This window comes from Microtus ochrogaster, unplaced genomic scaffold (assembly GCF_000317375.1).
Source record: "Microtus ochrogaster isolate Prairie Vole_2 unplaced genomic scaffold, MicOch1.0 UNK18, whole genome shotgun sequence".
NCBI classification, from domain to species: Eukaryota; Metazoa; Chordata; class Mammalia; order Rodentia; family Cricetidae; genus Microtus; species Microtus ochrogaster.
Window position 1 is genome coordinate 4,910,076 of NW_004949116.1, and position 21,476 is coordinate 4,931,551.

General features: G+C 39.5%; 1 protein-coding gene across 4 annotated transcripts in view; it reads right to left on the reverse strand.

The window, feature by feature from the left end:
* Nucleotides 1-21,476, reverse strand: part of Lmbr1 (limb development membrane protein 1) — a 136,435-nt gene that overhangs the window by 48,133 nt on the left and 66,826 nt on the right. For all 4 annotated transcript variants that reach the window (XM_005367461.2, XM_026789376.1, XM_026789377.1 and 1 more), the window contains 4 exons: nucleotides 14,567-14,693; nucleotides 13,875-13,943; nucleotides 13,088-13,152; nucleotides 8,574-8,646 (listed from right to left, as the gene is read on the reverse strand). In XM_005367461.2, coding sequence (XP_005367518.1) covers nucleotides 8,574-8,646; nucleotides 13,088-13,152; nucleotides 13,875-13,943; nucleotides 14,567-14,693 — 334 coding nt within the window. The remainder of the gene's footprint in view (nucleotides 1-8,573; nucleotides 8,647-13,087; nucleotides 13,153-13,874; nucleotides 13,944-14,566; nucleotides 14,694-21,476) is intronic.

Here is a 21,476-nt window from a genome sequence, read left to right on the forward strand (position 1 = left end):
TGCCTCTGCCTCCCAAGTGCTGGGATTAAAGGCATGCGCCACCACCGCCTGGCTAACATTGCAATTTCTATTGACTTCTAACATTACCTGACTATGAACCTGTGTTATAAGACTTCTGATACCCAATACAACTGTGGACATGCAAACATACTTTCACTATAAGTAACTATAATCAAGGGCAAAAATATTAAAAACAAACAGCTCTAGGAGTATTATAGAATGTTAGGTGCAATCAAAATAATGGTTTAGTCGGGGGGTGGTGGCGTACGCCTTTAATCCCAGCACTCAAGAGGCAGAGGCAGGCGGATCTCTGGGAGTTCGAGGCCAGCTTGGTCTACAAGAGCTAGTTCCAGGACGGGCACCAAAGCTACAGAGAAACCCTTTCTCGAAAAACCAAAAAAAAAAAAAAAAAATGGTTTGGTCCTTTTCTATTTCAGTTACAAGCACAGTAGATATTGAACTAGATACGATGTTAAGAGTAACCCTTTACCTTTCATATTTGATGCTACCATTAGTAACACTATCGTTCACATAGACTGTGGTTGGGAGGAAGCTGACACATACTGAATCCTCATTCCATTTTTTAAAATGTGAATTTTATAATACAACTTTTCTTATAAATTCTATAGGCTATGACACAGGCTCCACAAGCTTCTCACTTGTTTTCCAAAGCTGCCATCCTTAATGGCATTTTAGTTTATATTTCCCACAGTCACTCACTTCATCTTGCATCAAAATTTGTCTGGACTATATTTTATTGTCATGAGAGTGACTAAAGAGCCCAAGAAACCAAATAAATTATGGCATCTGTCATTGTTTTATCTATGAATACATATGCTTTTCAGAGATACAGATCAGGTCTAGGCTGTCTGACTGTGCCCAAACACTTCACATAAAAGCCCAGAGCTGAATTCAAGATATTTTCTTCCCTACAATGACATATGTATGTATGTGTTTATGTGTATGCTAGGCAAACATATATATACATATAATCTACTATATACTCTGTATATGGTATGTATATATATATAATATCCCTATTCAAAGAAGGTATTCTTTATTCAGTGATTGTATATACATACATACATACATACATACATACATGATATTCTATATGAATCAAGTATTCTTAGTGTGTGGAATGGTTCTGACAGTTCAGATTCTGTGGCCACAACAGCAGGGAAAACACCTCACACCCACCACACGCAATTTTTCAAATGATCACTGCTAGAACCTAGAAGATTTCCCTAGGACAAAGCCAAGAAAACTTCCATATTTGCCATATGAATGATGTCAGAAAAGCAGCAGGCCAACTGCCCGGTGGTCCTGCCAGTGACACAGGGAAAGGCCTGACAGAAGGCTATGAAAAAGCAGCCAGAGATGTAGCCCAAGTCAGTGTCCTCACAAAACTCTGAAACTCAGCTTCTAAATAGCAAGAGTCAAACATTGACAATGGCTCTGAGACTGGCTGAGAGGGCGCCAAGGTCCAGGGAGAGGCTGCACAGGTATGTCTTGTTATTTTCATTCCCTTCATTTTCTGTGTCCAGAGGGATCAAAACCTTGAAAAAGTTACTACCTCTTCTGAGCTTTAAGAATAAAGAGTTAATGTAAGTTTTGATGAAAAAGGCTTTTTAAAAAGATTAGAATCAAGAGGCTGGAGACAGCCCTGTGGTAGAGTGCTTGCCTACCATGTAGAAGGAAAGCCCAGTATTCGATCTCCAGTACTGAAAAAAAAATTAGAATCAAGCAAGAAACTGCTACCAAAAATTATATACAAATTTTTATCATGAAGATGAAAATGGTACCTAACAGAATTGAATTATAGTTCAAAGACTATAATATTTTAAAATAAATTACCTTAAAAGAACTGTGAAGGTTTTGAACTCAAACAACAAATATAATCTCTATTCATTATGGAACTTCTAAAGTTACCCAGTATACCCATGGGCTATATACACACAAAAGCTAATTATTTCAATTAATGCTGCTGCATTACTTAAACATTTAAGTATGTTAATGATATATGTATCCTCTTAACACTGGGAAAAAATTATAAAAGATTTTCTGTCCGATTACTGTAATGGACTTTCTGTCAGGCTCCTCTACGGGAGTCCTAGAAGCAAACAGTTTTGATTGCTCAGATTTTTTAGGCACAAAAGCAGGAAAACCATTTCATTTCCACCTACCCAAGCTCAGCCATTTGCTGGGGCCCCATGTCACCCTTCTTAAAACTGTTCACTGGAATTCTATTTTCTGTCTTCTCATTGAATTTCACTTCCCCTGCCTGCCCACTTAATGCTCTGCCTATACCTATACCTATACCTATACCTATACCTATACCTATACCTATACCTATACCTATACCTATACCTATACCTATACATGGATGTTACTTGCATCATTGAGTAGATAAAAAGCAAAACAAAACAAAACCAAAAAACAAGGCACACACAGACACACACACACACACACACACACACACACATACATACACACATATATCACACCAGGCCTGTACCTTGCACAGAAGAGACAAACACTTACAAAGCATCCTGCCCTGAGATGCTCTGTCAGGGATGCCAGAGACTGAAAGGGCTGTAGAGAAATAAAGGTGAGGGGAAGCAGTATGCAGTGGAGGTGGACTTGAGGGTGTATGGCTGATACTTGCTGTGCTTATGAAAAATACGGCAAGTCCTGCTAGAGGAGCTTTGAGATCAAGACGTACGACACAGAAGGAAAGTCATTTCCGTGTCACAATCACATGTCTTGTCAGAGAAGTTGTTACTGTAGCTCCCAGGCCTCACAGCTGGGTAAGATTGATGATTACTCTTCTTATCAGCAGCTTGCTTAGCACCTTCCTGGACAATGAGAGCTAGCCAATAGGGATGAAACTTCCAGGTCTGAACCAGCTCGATTTCTGGATGGTTGCAATTTCTTCAGCAATTGGGCCTACTGTCAAGTTCAGGAGGGTAACTAACAGCATTGGCAACACACTGTAATGTTTAGGGGGTCTTTGAGACTTCACAAGCCCACAACTCACAAAGAAATAACCCAACCTAGCACTGGGTTTTTTGTTAGCCTGTGGTATTTAGTAAGAGAACTGTTGCCCATTACAGGATAGCCCCATTTAAACTTTTTATATATGTTATGTATCACATGTTTTCTCTTATTTGTGAATGATAGCTTTGAATCTTCAACAACCATAAGTGACAGAAAATGTGATATTTGTCTTTATGAGTCTGGGTTAGCTCACTCAGAATGACTGTCTCCAGATCTACCTGTTTGTCTGTGAATGTCACAATTTCATTTTTCTTAACAACTAAATAGCATTCCATTGTGTAAATGTACCACATTTTCATTAGCCATTCATCAGTTGATGGACATCCAGGCAGTTTCTAGTTTCTGACTATTGTTAATAGAGCAATAATGAACAATGATGAGTAAGTATCTCTATAGTAGGATATATAGTCCTTTGGATATGTGTTCAAGGGTGGTACGGCTGGATCATGTGGCAGATCTACTTCCATCTTTTTGAGGAACATCCACACTTATTTATATTGGTTGACCAGTTTGCATTCCCCCAGTAGTGAATAAGCGTTCCTCTGTCCCTATATCTTTGCCAGCACTTGTCCTCATTATCAACTGTGGTCTTTATATAGTACAATAACTCTTAATACTTGCTCCTCTAAGACTTTGTACCTCTGAGAATCACCTCTTCTTTTTCCCACTCCTCCTTTTCCAGCTTCTGGTAGTCCCATTGACACATCAGCATCCAGCCTGCAAGCTAAGTCATATGCTATGTCAGTCATAGCAGATTATGTATCTAGTTTCTATAGTTTCTAGGATCACCACGGACCTGTCAAATGGCAATCTGTTAGGCCAGTTGGAGGTGGAACTCAAAATGACATGGTCTGTGTCCCAGACCAGAAAATTAAACATGCATAGTATTTCTTCATTCAGCTTCAGGTGGCCAAACACGAGACTGGGGAAGGGCTGACATCACATTCTAGTGCACACGATCTCTGTCCTCACTACACTGGGATTTTCAAGGCTGGTCCTATCTTCCTATTGATGAACTTTTTTATGGATAACGTAAAAACAATTTTTTTAGTTTTTATTTTATTTCATTTTTTTTTAAAAACTATCCTTTCTCATTTTACATGCCAAATTCAGTTCCCACTCCTTCCCCTCCTGTGGTTCCCTTAAAAATCTACACGTGCCTCCATGCAGATGAATATGGGCCACCTTGGAGGGGAGGACAGAATGGTAGCAGCTAAGTCCCTGGGTCAGTGAATAAAGACAAGTGCTGGCATTTGAGCAAGGTGGACCTAAGCCAGAACACAGCTAAGACAGCCACAGGGCAAAGAGAAGAGGCTTCACAGAGAGGGTATAGGCAGTGACAAGTGTGGAGGAAGAAACAGGAAGCAAGGCCAGCAGCTGAGGTAATGAGGAATATCTGAGGAAAGTCAGTCACCCCGCTATTGTAAACAGCACATCAATGAACATGGCTGAACAAGTATCTGTGGAGTCTGAGGTCAAGTTCTTCAGACATATGTCAAATGAGTGAGTGGAAGAACTGGGTCATATGATATGGTAGTTTGAATGTAACTGGCACTATTTGGAAGTGTGGCTTTGTTGAATTAGGTATGGCCTTGTTGGAGGAAGTGTGACATTGTAGAGGCAGGTTTTGAGGTCTCATATATGTTCAAGCCATGCCTAGTGTCTTGGGTCACTTCCTATTGCCTTGGGATCAAGATGTAGAATTCTTCAGCACCATGTCTGCCTGTATACCACCATATTCCCAGCCACCGTGCTCCCCACCATGATGATAATGAACTAGACCTCTGAAACTGTAAGCCACTACCTCAATTAAATGTTTTCCTTTATAAGAGATACCATGTCATGGTGTCTCTTCACAGCAGTAGAAACCGTAACTAGACACATGGTAAATGTATTTTTAGCTTTAGTATTTTGATTTCCACAATTATCTCCCCAGTTTGCAACCTCACCAACAGTGAATGAGGGCTCCCTTTCCACCATGCTGCATCCAGCATTTGTTGTCAACTGTTCGGTTGATCTTTGCCATTCTGACTGGGGTAAGATAAAAATCTCAGTTTTGATTTGCATTTCCCTAATTGCTAGGGATTATGAACATTTTTGAGTATTTCTTAATCCATTTTTTCTTCTTTTGAGAATTCTCTGTTCATGTTCCTGGTCCATTTTTTTTAATGGATAGTTCATTTTTTTGGCTCTATTTTTTGAGGGTATATATATATATATATATATATATATATATATATATATATTCTGAGTATTGATCTTTGTCAGATATATAGCTGGCAAAGTTTCTTTCCCATTCTATGTGCTTCCTCTTCACCCAGTTGATTGTTTCTTTAGGTGTGCAGCAGCTTTTTTATTCAGTGAATGGAGTCTTATTCAGCAAGTCCTTTCCTACATCATGCAGGCACTGCCTATGTTTTCTTCTAGCAGTTCCAGTGTTCCATGTTTCACCTTCAATCCTTCACTCCATTTGAAGTTAGTTTTTGTGCAAGGTGACAGATAAGGTCTTCGTACAGGTGGACATCCAGTTTTTCAGGCACCGTTTATTGAAGATGCTTTCTTTTCTCCAGCTTATCTTTTTGACATCTTTGTCAAATATCAACTGCCTGAAGTCATGAGTACCTATGTTTGGGTCTTGGATATTGTTCCACAGGTTTGTGTCTATATCTGTGCCAATACCATATTAATTGTATTATTATGGCTCTGTAATTGATCTTAAGATCTGGAATGATGATCCTTCCAACACTGTCCTTTTTTCTTAAGATTGTTTTGACTATTTTAGGTCTTTTGTGGTTCCATATGAATTTTAAGATAGTGTCACTATTTCTGTGAAAAATGAGATAGTGATTTTGATTGGGATCATATTAAGTCTGTAAATAGCTTTTAGTATAAATAGTCATTTCCACAATATTAATTCTACCATCCATGAACATGAGATGTTGTTCATGTTCTACTGATGTTATCTCTTTCTTCAGATGTTTAAATTTTTCATTGTAGAGGTCCTTCACTTCCTTGGTTAGGTTTATTCCTAGGTATTTTATCTTCTTTGAGGCTATTGTGAATAGAAGTGTGGTGGTTTGAATAAGAATGGCCCTCATAGGCATATATATTTGAATGTTTAGTCACCAGGGTGTGGAGCTATTTAAAAAGATTGCTGAGTTTGTTTATTGTTTCTAAAAGTTTTCTGATACAATTTTTGGGATCTCTAATGTTTACTATCATGTCATCTACAAAAAAGGATAGTTTAACTTCTTTCCCTGTTTGTATCCCTTTACTTTCCTTTTCTTTTTTTATTGCTCCATAGGCCTCAACCTTATACAAAGAACTATAGGCAACTAAGTAATGCTGAGAAATAGTCTTCCCCAGGAAAGAGCATGCCAAGTAGTGAGTCAACATCAAATGGTTAGCCCCAAATACAAACATACAACATACATAACATTATACAGACTGAGTAGGTTGTATTTATGAATATATGTACATAAAAGCAATTAATGAACAAAATAGCCATGATTTGAAAGAGAAAAATGAGGGGTATATTGGGAGGGTTTGTAGTAAGAAAAGGGAGGGGTGAGGATGTAGGAGTCACAAGTGGATTAATCCTCAGATATAAGCAGCACGTGCCAAAGTTATAGGAACTAGGGAACATGGAAACTACATCAAAAATAAGGCATTCAGAGATACAGGGGCAGGAGTTCAGACACTATAAACTCATCTACTGTGACCTGTCACAGAGAGTGAGGTGAGAGCTAAGTACACCCTTTGCCTTAAGTCTCCAGGCAGCATGAAGGGAGACTATGTGAGGAATAGCATAGAGTTCTGTTATGATCACAGGTAATTCAGAAGCTGTACCTCTACTTCTGCCAACTAAGAGGGGGCATCAGGCAGTGGCTGCCTTAACCACATATGTAGAACTCTGTAGATCCCTCTTCCTCTCTCTTGTGTTTGGGCACTAAAGTGTTATTTATTTTTATTGTTTATTTATTCATTTTCCATCAGTCAACTAGTCTATCATCTTGAAACGGTCTTAATTCATCTTCACATCTGATGCAAAATCAGGAAGAGAAAGGGAACAGGCTGAGGACAGAATGGCTTCCTCAGGACACTGACACTGTAAACAAACACAACTTTGCTATTTCATTAATGGCTTATGAAAAAGAACGAAACCACTCAACAGCTTTACAACAGCATTGTCAAGTGTCGGAGAACACTGGAGAAGCCACAGTCAGACATTCCATGTTTCAGCTACACTAATACATTTCAAGGGACATGGGAACTCCATGCCACTACACATCATGCTACAGTCAAGGTAAAACAAGTCCTTCTTACCACCAGCCAAGTGTTGAGTCTCTCCAGGGCACTATAAGAATGCACCGGAGAGAAGAGATATCCCAAAGCTGCCTGTCATAATAACCTCCAGCACACACACTAGTAAAATGCCACCATCAGTCCCATAAAGCAGCAACATGAGTGCACTTTTAGAGTCTGATATTCTTACTGTTCTTATTCTTCCCAGAGCAAGGATAAAACATACTTTTTGCTTTATAATTTAAAATATAAAATAATTGCTACAACAAAATGCATTTAACATTATATTAAATAAATATTTAATAAAATCCATGAAGATGACTTACCTTACTGAGGGCCTACTTCTACTCTTTCCTAAAAGTAGCAAATCGTTGGGGCTGGAGAGATAGCTCAGAAGTTAAGAGCACTGCTTACTCTTCCAGAGGACCCAGTTTTGATTCTCAGCACCCAAATAAATGACAGCTCACACCATCTGTAACTCTAGTTCTAAGGGATCCATTGCCTTCTTCTGTCATACATGGACACTGCTTGCACATGGTGCACAGACATACATGCAGGCAACATATTCATGTATGTATAAAATAAATATTTTTTAAAGAGTTTAAAACAGCAAATCATGAAATGTTATTATCGTCTAGCTTTTCCCCTCTGCAAATGCTAACCAATAAACCACAGAAGTTGCAATTCTTTATACAGTCAAATATCAACTTGGCCCTAGAATCATTTATATTATAAACAATTCAGCCTCTTAGTTTCCACCTGAAATAAACTACAGTGGCCAGTCACAGCAACACATTATTAAGGAGTTTCCCTAAAATCATTTTTAAGGCAGCTTGCCAGCCAGAACAATTCCAGCAATGAAAGACTAACTCAAGGCTGGTATAAAAACCACATGAGCTAACAGTGCTCCTAAGGATCTCCTAAGAAAGGTACTCTTACCTTCAACTCTCAACAGAAAGGGGAAAAGCAGGCCTGAGTCACTGAGGCAGTGTGCAGACCTGCAGCACCTTAAGTGCAGATGTCTAAGGAGCTGTTGTGGCCACTGCCTACCAGAAAGCCAACCATGTGGCCCTGGCCCATCTCCCTCCAATTCTCACAAGCTCCCTTTGTCACTTGTAAGCCTCTGAGAGGTATATATTTCCATTCTTCAACTGTGTGTCTCTATTGAATTAATTTTTCTACCTGATCTAACTATGTAACATACATACCATGTAGTCTTCTCTGGAGTGCTTCTTCTTCTAGGGTAATCACATAAATTTGTTCATCCAAGTCTTCAAGTATCTAAATAAAAAGATGAACTACTTAATAACACAGTGAGACACACTCAAGTATAGGACACCCCAGGCTCTGCGCTTATTGTTTTAAGACCATGTGTTATATTGACTCAAATAACTAAGACACCAAAATTAAATGTCCAAACTATTTAATTTGTGAAAAATTTAAACATATTTTACATACTTTATTTTTAAGACATTTATGTTTTCCTATTTTAGTACTAACCGAACAGTTCAAAACTTGATAGAATAAAATCTAAATGCATCTAAATTGGCTATTTTAAGGCTTAAAGGGTTACACTTTGTAGTAGTATTCTCAAGGGCTAACAAGGGCATGGATTTTAAACAAAGTCAAACACAGCAACTACATCTATATGAGCAAGCTAAAAGGAAGAGAACATGTAGTATAATATTTGTCTCCCATGTGTTTTTTACCTTTTCTCTAAATTAAGAATCTGTAAACTGGGGGCTGGAGAGATGGCTCAGTGGTTATGAGCATTGGCTGCACTTCCAAAGGGCCTGAGTTGGCTTCCCACCAGTCACAAGCCAGTTCACAACCACATATAGACTAGCTTCATCTACATAGCAAGTTCCAGGATAGCCAGAATTACACAATAAGACCCTGCCTCAATATTAAAAAACAAAAAATAAAAATAAAATAAAACAAAAGTTCCATAAACTTTATCAGAGACACACAGAACATCCCATTTTTTAACTTGATACTTCCATGAGTACTGGAAGCTGAGCTCATAAAATCCATCCAAGACAATACCTTAGAAAAGCAGTGTGTTTACACACAAACACTCAACAGCATCCATACAATGCGGGGAGAGGGGCAGAGCACTCATCAATCACCAGCTGTGTGGGATAGTGTCTTGATTGTCTTCAAAACCAGTAAAACCCAAAACTTCAATTCTGGCTTTGTTAACTAATTGTTCTGTGAGAAGGTTCTGTCTCTGGAGAGCGTGAAAGCAGCAGAGCTGAGGCAGTGCATCCTATCACACAAGCCCAAGCTACTGATTCCAGCAAAGCAACAAAAAGGAAGGAGTTGCTGGAGTAAAGTAAGGATGGGATGACTGTTTCTGCGCACCTGCCAACTCGACAAGTTGCTCTAAAGGCATGTGGTTCCCACCTGAACACATTCGTAAAGCAACCCACTGCGTTCCAGTCCTTTCACAAGTATCTACCATTCCCTCCAGCCTGGCACTCAGCTATCATTGAACAGATGTATCTATCACCAGATCCACCCTGGGAGTAATAAAACAATAAAAACAAAATAAAGAAAAACTAGATTTGGGTCTGCAGGACTGGCCCCCTCACAGGCTCCAGCAGATCACAGATGAGGTGAATACTGGGGGAGGACCAACCCACAACCTTGGTTCTGGGCCTGGGTAGTCGCAGTATTGGTCAACCCACCAGCTCTCCCTTGTCCTCACCACCAGCGTGAGTTCTCTTGAGTTTACCCTTTGCAGTGATGAGCAAGGGGGCCAGACTCTGCAATGAACACTTGCAAGTTAAGATATATGGATAGAGGGTTTACTGCATTACTTCCTATGTCATGCTATAGTTTCCACGCTAAGAATTTTTTTTCCTTTTTCTTTTCTTTCTTTTTTCTCTTAAATTTAATTGGGGGGGGTGCTTCAAGGACAGAGGGCAGATACACAGGGATGGGAAATGAATGGGACCAAGATGCATGAAGTGAAACACAATGAATAAATAAAAATAAAAAGGAAGGAAGGAAGGAAGGAAGGAAGGAAGGAAGGAAGGAAGGAAGGAAGGAAGGAAGGAGTAAATAATAGATAATGATACAGAATGACCATCACATGTGAGGAGAAAGGAGAAAAAGATGTCTCCAGCGACCTTACTAAGGCTGAAAAGCAACACAGGCTAAAAAGCATGGGGTCCTAAGCAGGAATGGTTTACGATGAGGCCGGCTGGATAACCAAAGGGAGAGTAACCCAAGACTGTTTCTCGATGAGGGGGCAGAGACAAGAACTCTCCTCTCGATCAGTGTTTCCCATCACTTCCAGCTGTTTGAATTTAAATTAGTCACATTTACTTGTCCTAAGTCCTAACACTTTTAGGATTTTCATTTCACAGTATAAACTATTGATAATTCAGACCACACCTGAATGACAAGAGGAGAAGCACAGAAATGTGTGTATATCATGTGCCTCTGAGCATTCCAGCATCTTCTCTACTTCATGCTCTAAGGAACAAAGGCGGCACAGGGAAACTCCAAGTGCCTTCAGGGCCTTGGCTCAACACTACTGTGGACTAACAGGAACTCAGACATGAGCAACCAAGATAAGAATTTTAAACAGTAACTTTGAGATTAAAATAAATGTCAAAACTGAGGCTTAAATAAAATGTTAGCAAAGGTCAGAGGGAAAAAGTACTTCAAGTTGAAGAGAAAGAACACTGAGCCAGTGTTTCTGATGGCTAAAATACCTGACCTGATTGACAGCCTAAACTCCGAGAAGTGAACAGGCACTTCAGGTAGAGAAAGCCATGTGTAAACACAGAGGTAGAAAGGAGGCAAGTTCATGAGGTGGAAAGTGCTACTCTGAAGCTCTTTTTTTTTTGGTTTTTCGAGACAGGGTTTCTCTGTGGCTTTGGAGCCTGTCCTAGAACTAGCTCTGTAGACCAGGCTGGTCTCGAACTCACAGAGATCTGCCTGCCTCTGCCTCCCGAGTGCTGGGATTAAAGGCGTGCGCCACCATCGCCCAGCTTGAAGCTCTTGTAGGACTAGAAGATAGTGCTCTGGAGCCTGGGCTCTGGGTTCAAACTTGCCTTTACACAGCTCTGTGACTAACTACTCAGATTCCCTGAAGCCAACTTACCTACAAAATGAGACCACCAACACCCACGTTATGGCCTGTCAAGATGACATGAAACTGTGTGTCGCATATAGCACTTAGAACCAGCATGGGGCAGATGCATGATTACTCAGTAACTAGTCATGTTCGCTGGCTATTAGGAACAAGAAAGAAGATAAAAACAACTAAGGCTGTGTAGGTGTTGTTAAAAGGCGGCATGGAGACAGGTGACACAGAAGTACTTTGGTTTTATAAACAAGGAGGTGGAGCTGCAGCTCTGCATTAGTCAACAGTGCTTAGCAGACTGTAAGTGGCTTCCTCCTCTTCTCATTACCATCTGTAGATCAGGTTCAAATGACAGAGAAGGTCCAGGGCACAGGGTAGAGCAGTAACAAAACTGGAAACTAAGAGTGGGAATTGAAAATTTGTCTACAGGAAATAGAAAAAAAAGAACATAGAAGTAGAAGAAACTAAATGAATTCGGTATCATAAAACCTCCTTTAAAAGAAACTGAATGAGAGATTGTAACTTTCAAAATCAAATAAGAGATAACTGAAAGATCATCTACCATAATATTGCCTCAGTGTGCTTCCTTAATGACATCACCACAAGGAGAGGACAGGCCCTGGGCCAAAATAGCTCCAGAGATAGCCTTGGTCAGACACAAGCCACAGGCACTGGGAAATGTGGAGAAGGCAGTACAATAGTGACCACAGTGACATCTGGACTTCCCTCCAGGAGTATGCTGGGGGCTGTGGCAGGTGAGCTGCCCTGCAGAGACAGAGCAAGCCTGGAACCGACAGCACAAAGCCCTGTGTACCACAGCAAGGCAGCTTCAAACTGTTATGAGAGTCTGTGCAGGAGCAGAAGAGAAGTGCAACACAGAACACTGAGAAAACCCTAAATGTGTAGATAGCTGAGATCTAAGTTTGCAGGCAATGAGGAGCCAGGGAAGGAACTTAAACGATAAATGGCAGATTGTCTAGGAATAGCTAAGAAGTTATTGTCTGTAAAAAATAGTTCAAAGATCAGAGAACTAGGAACAGATCATTATATTGTTACCCACTACAAGTCATTTCTAAGAGTAAAAGTATAATTCAAGATACAACGTGTATATTTTCAGAAACTGGTTTATAAATCAAAGTATGAATACTGTCAATTTTCTTTTTGTCTCTGTTTTATGTTCGTCTGGGAGCTTTGGTTGATTTATTAGTTTTATGTGTAGACAGCTCTCCTCACTCTGTAGCCCAACTAGTCTTGAGCTCACAATCCCCAAGCATCTCATAACCTAGAATCAGGGATATTAACACCATGGTCAGCTGTGTGATCAATTCTAAAACAGATAAAATTACTGTTGGATTCAGGGCAATGAACACACAAAATACTTACAAACACCTGCAAAGTTTGTCTTAAAATTTTCTACATAAACTTTTATTTAAATGCATATAGTTAGCACTTTGAAAAGCAAAAACAGATTTTGTTTCTAAAGATTAAAAAAGTGATTTTAGAAAATAAAAACATGAATGATAAACCTAAAAAATACTGTCCTTAGTTTTCTAAAATCTTTGTTATATGATCAAATATATAAACATAAATATTTAGCAAACCCAAATAAAATAAAATACTTACCGCTGGCTTCACCAGCAACTGACCCATCACTGTGAACATGCGGGAAAGGCCAACTGGGGTACACACTGCAGAAATGAAATAACTAGTGAGAAAACAGAGAAACCAGCGGCAAGGGCATTTCAGGTGTATCCTCATCTCCACCTCGCTTCACCAGGCACTCCATCAAAGAAGAACTAGCACAGCATGAGGAGCCCATGCATAGCACACGGAATGTGAGGACGGAAAAAGACTACAACAGTCAAGATTACAAAGGATCAACACTCTTGTTTAAAACAAATTAAATAACCCTCCCCAAAAAATACAACATTTAACCTGTTCGAACTGAGAGCCAGAAAATAGTATCTAAAGTAACAACTACAGTCACAAGTCCTTTGAACTATGTTTGACAACTTATACTATTCCTGAGAAGAGTATGATGTCTTCAGTAAAACCAAACAAATTTTGAAATAAAGACTACAAAGTCATCAGAAAGAATTATACTCTCTCCGTTTAAAGTAACTCCAGTGTTACAGGTGGGCTAGAGTGGATGTAAAGAACATGCACATGGGGTGGGAGTGGGAGATACATGGGGAACATGTTAGTTTTGTGGTGGGTGTGTGTCCAACATAGTGGAAGAAAAGAACCCAATTATTTCAATTATTAAAATTTATCTGAAATAATAAAAAAAAAGTTAAGGACAACTCAAAAACCAGTCTCCATTGTTAAGAAATCTCATCAGGAAAACTGCCACAGTTTTCCAGGGACAAGACTTCACTGTCCTGCCAGTGTCACCATGAAGAGTACTTACAGAGAAGCAGCAAGCATCCCATCAGTGAAATGCAGGAGTACAAATACGGTAAGTAGAACTCCCAGAGATCTGTGAAAATATCAATGCATTAATAAGAAAGTGTAGCAAATAAAATAGTCTATATTTTATCTTAATAAATAGTAACTTGTGATAAAAAAAATTTAACTGCCTATCTGAGTGCATAAATGGTCTTATTTAAATTAAGAATAAAAATATCTAAAGTAAAAAAAAAATAGGAAACAACCCTTTTGAGCCAGTGGTAGTGGTGATGTATGCCCTTAGTCCCAGCACTCAGGAAGCAGATGCAGTTGGATCTCTGTGAGTTCAAGGACAGCCTGGTCTACAGAGTGAGCCTCAGGACACTCAGGGCTACACAGTAAAACCTGTCTTGGAAAAAGAAAAGAAAGAAAAAAAGGAAGGAAGAAAAAAATTGAAAAAAAATGTTTTAAAGGGAGAAAATACTCAATGGAATTTTAAGAATAGAAACTAATTAAACAAAAATAGATGGAAAACAGCTTAGTCTTCTGAAAAAATGAATATTTATTGCTTTGTTTAAATATCTCTAAAGACATCTAAATTCTGTAAAAGAGTTAACTGCACAAAGAATTATTTTAAAGTTTTAAAACCCCATATAATTGTATCCCAAACTCAGATGCCCATCATAGGAATAATTTAAAACAGTAATCATGTACCATATAAAGACTCCATGCTGGCAGCATCGCTGTCAATCAGGGCAGAAGCCACCCACACCATCCCAAGAATCAGCAATGCAAGAAGCAGCAACATGACCAGAGTTTCCAAAACTCGGGCTCGGATCCCCTGGAAACACAACAACAACAGTGTTTTAATACTTCTATCACCTCATGAGCAACTAGGCTTCTATTTGAAAGCACAGAGCCATCCTTTGGATGGGAAGAAAATGTATATTTATTTTTAATAAATTTATATTATGTTTTATATAAATCTATATTTATTAGAGAAAGTACTGTTTAAGGTTTATGTTTAGAGTGACTTTTCAAAATTATATTTTAAAAAATAATAAACTTGGACTAAAGCACAAAAAAAAAATCAATCATACCAGCATTTTGAAGAAACATTTTTAACTATTACTTTCCTAGCAGTTCCCATAAGGAAGGACATTGCGAATTTCCATCTGTGGTTCTAATCAAGGAATGACAGACTATCTGATACACTGGAGACATTGGGACAGCAGAAGGGCCCCCAGCAACATCCTGCAGCCTCTGGAGTCCTCTAGTGACCAGCTGGAGAATTGCTTGATGAACAGCAACACCAACTATATTCCATTCATTTTTCATATACAATGGGAGAACAACTAGTTTATGAGGCTTGACTATAATAAGGAATCATCATGCACATTTTTAAAATAAACAAACAGATTCTGACCTCAAAAAGTTGGACCAAAAGACCACTTGCAAACTTGGAAACTGCTAGACAAAGCTAAGTTGAAACTTTATTACTCCTAGAAAGTCACCAAATGATTGTTTCTGTAAATTAGTTCAAAGATTTACATCCCTGCTTTACATCTCTAACTTCTAACAACAAACTTATAAGTGCACCTGCTTTCTCTGGAATCTAGTATCCCTCCATTTCATACTGAGAATGGTTTAAAGGTTTAAGTTACAAAGACTCAGACACATTTCATTTTGCCTGATCTTTGCTAATACCTGAGCTGCAAGACAGGAACAAGAACACTGGCATCACATCTGTACAGTCCTGAGTCATGGCACAGAGAAGAAATGCCCCAGCCCAGTGTGCTAATATCAGGGTATAGCAGCTTTTTCCTACCTATCCTTCAACAGTAGGCTTTAAACACTTGTTCAAATGTGCCAGCTCATCCAAAGTATGAGTAAAGTAAAGTATGGCAAGGAAGGCCACTGAACCAAAAGGAATCAGGCTCATATCTTAACACATTAGGTCTAGTAAAGAACACCTATTTCAAGAAAAGAGAAATCAAAAGACAAGGTGAGCATAGCTGCCCAAGTCTGCAATCCCAGCACTCAGAAGCCTGAAGCAGGAGGGTTTAGATACCCTAAAAAACATAGTTCAAGGCCAATCTAGGATACACGGCAAGTTCACAACCAGTCTGGGTTACAAAGTAAGATTCTGTATAAAAACTGATTTTAACTTTGGCCCCACCCATAACCAAGAAACTACATGGAATTGATACCCTCTGGCAAAGGGAAAATCAGTTTTTTTCCAATCAAGTCTCAACAAAAATATCAACTAAACTTCAGGGAAGGCCCCATGCTCAGGAATAGATGGCTAACACAAAACAGAATCAATTGTATTTTAATGAACTTTTAGTTTCATTTTGTTTTGTTTGAGAAATTTTTTATCTTATTTTTCTTTTGCTTTTTGTTTTGAATTTCATTTTTGTGTTTTTGTTTCTTGGTTTTTGTTTTTTCTTTTGTTTCTTGTGGAGATATTTATTGTTGCTGCTATTGTTTGTTTTCTGTTTTGTTTGAAGGACAGAGAGAACATAAAGTTGAGTAGGTAAAGAGGTGGAAAAGATCTGGAAAAAATGGTCAAAGGGAAAAACATCAAAATATGTTGTGTAATGTTTTTCCACAAAAAAACAAAATTGTTTTTAATTTTTAATTATCTATTACAGAGCTGTGGGACGATGGTCTTGTAGCCTGTAAAGATTTGTCACTTTTATTGGTTTAATAAAATGCTGATTGGCCAGTAGCCAGGCAGATTATTGTCACTGCTCTTGGTTGTCCCCCAAAACTTGATGATAAGCCTGTACTACTGAAAGCACCAGACACTAGTTACATGATGGAGGAATCAAGTTGGTACTAACTAGAGCTTCCTCCCTGTTGGCTAGCTTTCATGGAAGGTGCAATGATGGCTGCTAGGAGGGAAAGTCAACAACAGTCTTACCTTGCTGTGAACTCTGTGAACAATAAGAAAAATTAGCATGGCAAGATAGGCCCATTAATACAACAGTGGCATGGGTGTTATGGGGATAACCAACTGTTTTCTGATTGGATTTAAAGTCCCCTCCACAGGAGGAAACACATGTCTAATACTTCAAATACCACCAACAACCCATGGTTGGGGAGCTCACAGATCCCAAAAATGAATCTATTATATTATTTTGACAAGTGGATATAGTATCAAACTGCTGTCTAAATTCATAGCTCTATACTCACAGATTAATGCAACTCTCAGACCTCATCAGGTCTGTTTCTTTGTACAGTTGCTAGCACAGAAACTCATAACTGGTCAAATTCAGAAAATAAGTATCTATAGAGCACCCAGCAACAAATAGGACATTTCTAACACTGTCTTTCCCTTGACCACCAGGCTCAAGGACCATCATGGAAGAGGAGGCAGAAGATTATAAGAGCCAGAGGTAGTGGAAGACCTGAGCAAAAGTGTCTTCTGGACATGACAGAACCACTGCACTTCAAGAACTCACAGCAGCACAGACTGCCTGCACAGGATCAAGCAAGTTAACATTTCAGCATAGAGGGGAGAAAGGTCCATGGGCCCCCACCCCTAGCTGAAGGGCTATTGTTGGCAGCTGATGACTTCTGAGTGAGAAAGCCAGTTTTCTTTAGGGTATGGCTACTGGTGGATTAACCATGCTCTAGTAGATACCCCACGCCCAGAAATACATGGAAAGCAGATCCATACAGTGGAATATTAAAGGAAAAGAAAAGGACACAAAGTCAGGAGGGTGAGGGAGATGGGGATAGACTTGAGGAGTTAGGTGGAAGAGTAGAGTGAATACAATCAAAACATACTGCATGAAATTCTCAAAGAATTAATACTTAAAGGGTAACTAAGAAGTTAACATGTAAATCAAAGTCCTGAATTACAAAAGTTCAATATAATTCAAATGTGTGAGATATGTCTCAGTTGGGGGCTGGAGAGATGGCTCAGTGGTTAAGAGCATTGCCTGCTCTTCCAAAGGTCCTGAGTTCAATTCCCGGCAACCACATGGTGGCTCATAACCATCTGTAATGAGGTCTGGTGCCCTCTTCTGGCCTGCAGACATACACATAGACAGAATATTGTACACATGATAAATAAATATTAAAAAAGAAAAAAGAAAAAGAGATATGTCTCAGTATACTACATCACGTCGAGATACTCTATTGGTTACGCAGAAAGGCTCTTTTTCTTCTATTTCTATGCTAATAATTCTTTACTTATAAATTTTACATAAAAAAATGATTAGGAAAAAATTTTTAAAAAACAAGAAAAAGAAAAAGTGATTGGGATCCCAAACTCCTAGGCCTATACTGGCTTTCCCTGGTAAGTCCCTGAAGAACCAAGCCTGCCTGTACTATCTTTACATTCTTGGGCCTAGATCCAGACATGTGGCTCATGAAAAGGCCTTGCCTAATGGGTTTCTCTAGAACAACACCTGCCTGCCCAATCTCCACCTAAAACAGTCATGCCCAGTATATCCCTCCAAACCCTACCCTGTCTGTGCTATCCCCAAACTTCCAAGCCTAGCTCCAGCTGTGCAATCATCATAGCAACAGTAACCTAACTAGAACTTCTATATCAGCCTGGAATCTCACCTCAGATATATAACTAATGAAGGAAGTCCACAGACCCAGGTCACATCACAAAACCACAAACAATATGAAGGCCTACAGTATATCCCCATTAAACTCACTAGGTCCTATAGAAATGTTCTCCAGTGAGAATTATCTAGAGGAACCCCAAGACAGAATTTTAAAAAATAATCATAAAGTAGGAGGACTTCCATCAATACAGTACCAAGGACTAGACATCCTTATCAGGCCTTTATCTCACAGAATATCTCAAATGCTAAATAAAATATTAAGTCTCCCTACAATCTCCTCTTTGTCTACTAACTCTTGAGTAACCAACTGATACCTCTTAGTGTCAGTGTTCTAGTTAGGGTTACTATTTCTATAATAAAACACCATGACCAAAACAAGTTGAGGAGGAAAGGATTTATTTGGCTTACACTCCATACCATAGTCCATCACTGAAGGAAGTCAGAACAGGAACTCAAACAGGGCCAGACCTGGAGGCAGGAATTGATGAAGTGGCCCTGAAAGGGTGCTTGCTGCCTACTGATTTGACCAGCATGGCTTGCTCAGCCATTCATATAGAACCCAGGACGACCAGCCCAGGAATGCCACCACCCACAATAGAGTGGTACCTCCCCCATCAATCGCTGATTAAGAAAATGCCCTATAGCCAGATCTTATGGAGGCATTTTCTCAATTGAGGTTCCCTCCTTTTGGAACCTAACACAGTGTTAGAGTTTGAGAACTCTAACACAGTGGTTCTCAACCTTCCTAATGGTGTTGAACCCTTTAATACAGTTCCTAATGTTATGGTGACCCCCAACCATAAAATTATTTTTGTTGTTACTTCATAACTATAATTTTGCTACTGTTATGAATTGTAATGTAAATATTTGTGCTTTCTCATGGTGTCAGGCAACCTATGAAAGTTCAACCCCCAAAGGGTTACAACCCACAGGTTGAGAACTGCTGCTTTAACATGTGTCAAGGTGACATGAAACTAGCCAGAACATGGCATAACTGATTGTCAACATGTAGAAGAAAGTAAATAGATCTGTAGCTATTACCATGCACAAAACTCAAGTCCAAGTGGATCAAAGACCTCAATGTAAATCCTGACAGAACACAAAAACTGAACCTGACAGAAGAGAAAAAGGGAAATAGCCTTGACTGCACTGGCAGAGGAGATAACTTCCTAAATATAACACCAATAGCACAGACACTGAGAGCAACAATTAATAAATGGAACCTCCTGAAACTGAGAAGCTTCTATAAGGCAAAGGACACAGTCAATGAGACAAAATGGCAGCCTACAGAATGGGAAAAGATCTTCACCAACCCCACATCTGACAAACGGCTGATCTCTAAAATACATAAAGAACTCAAAAAACTAGGCATCAAAATACCAAATAATCCAATTTAAAAATGGGGTACAGATCTAAACAGAGAATTCTCAACAGAAGAAATTCAAATGGCTGAAAAATATTTAGGGAATTGTTCAACATCCTTAGCCATCAGGAAAACTGTAAAACAAAACAACGTTGAGATTCCATCTTTTATCAGTCAGAAACGCCAAGATCAAAAACACTGATGACAGCTTATGCTGAAGAGGATGTGGGGTAAAAGGAACACTCTTCCACTGCTGGTGGGAGTACAAACTTATGCAGCCTCTTTGGAATCAGTATAACAGTCTCAGAAAATTGAGAATCAATCTATCTCAAGACCCAGCGGTAGCTCTTGGGCATATACCCAAAGGATGCACATTCATTTCATACCACAAGCACATGTGCTCAACTATGTTCAGAGCATCATTATTTGTAATAGCCAGAACCTAGAAACAACCTAGATGCCCCTAACCTGAAGAATGGGTAAAGAAAATGTGATACATTTACACAATGGAATATTATTCAGCGGTAAAAAAAAAAAAAAAAAAAAAACAATGACATCTTGAAATTTGAAGGCAAACAGATGCTAGAAAAAAAAACAAACTGAGTATGGTACCCCAGGCCCAGAAAGACAAACATGGTACATACTCACTCTTAAGGGGATATTAGACATAAAGAAAAGAATAACCAGGTTATAACCCACAACCCCTGAGAAGCTAGGTAACCAGGAGGACACTAAGAGAGATATGGGAAAAGGAAATAGACAAGACCTCCTGAGAAAATTGGAAGCACAGGGCGGAAAGGGAGGAATAAAGATGAGGGGGGAGGAGAACTTAAAGGAACAGAATGGTTGAGTTGGGGGAGGGACTGAGAGCGAGAGCAAGGAAAGAGATATCTTGATAGAGGGGGCCCCTGTAGGGTTAGGGAGAAATCTGGTGCTATGGAAACTCCCAGGAATCCACAGGAATAACCCCCAGCTAAGACTTTTAGCAATAGTGAAGAGGATGCCTGAACTGGCCTTTTCCTGTAATCAAATTGATGACTACCCTAATTGTCATCATAGAACCTTCATCTAGTACATGATGAAAACAGATACAGAGACCAACAGCTAAGCACTGGGCCGAGTCCAGTCATAGAGAGGAAAGAGGGATTATATGAGCAAAAGGGTCCTCTGGTGGGGAAACTCACAGAGACAGCTGACCCAAGCTAGGAGGAGTTTACTGACTGACCTGATAGCTGCAGAGGACAAAACTGGACCCTCTGAATGTGGGTGACAGTTCTGTGGCTTGAGCAGTCTGTGGAGCCATTGGAAGTTGGACCAGGATTTATCCCCCAGTGCATGAACTGGATTTCTGGAGTCCATTCCCTATGGAACAATACCTTGCTCAGGCTAGATACGGGGGGGGAGGGGGGGGAGCCTTGGTCCTGCCTCAATTTGATGTGACAGACTTTGTAGACTCCCCATGGGAGGCCCTACCCTTTCTAAGGAATGGATAGGGGGTTGGATCAGGGGAAGGTATGAGGGAGCAGGAAGACAGTAGGGAGGGGTAACTGACTGGTATGTAAAATGAAAAAAATAAATAAAACATTTTTAAAAACTAGCCAGGCCGGGCGGTGGTGGCGCACGCCTTTAATCCCAGCACTCGGGAGGCAGAGGCAGGCGGATCTCTGTGAGT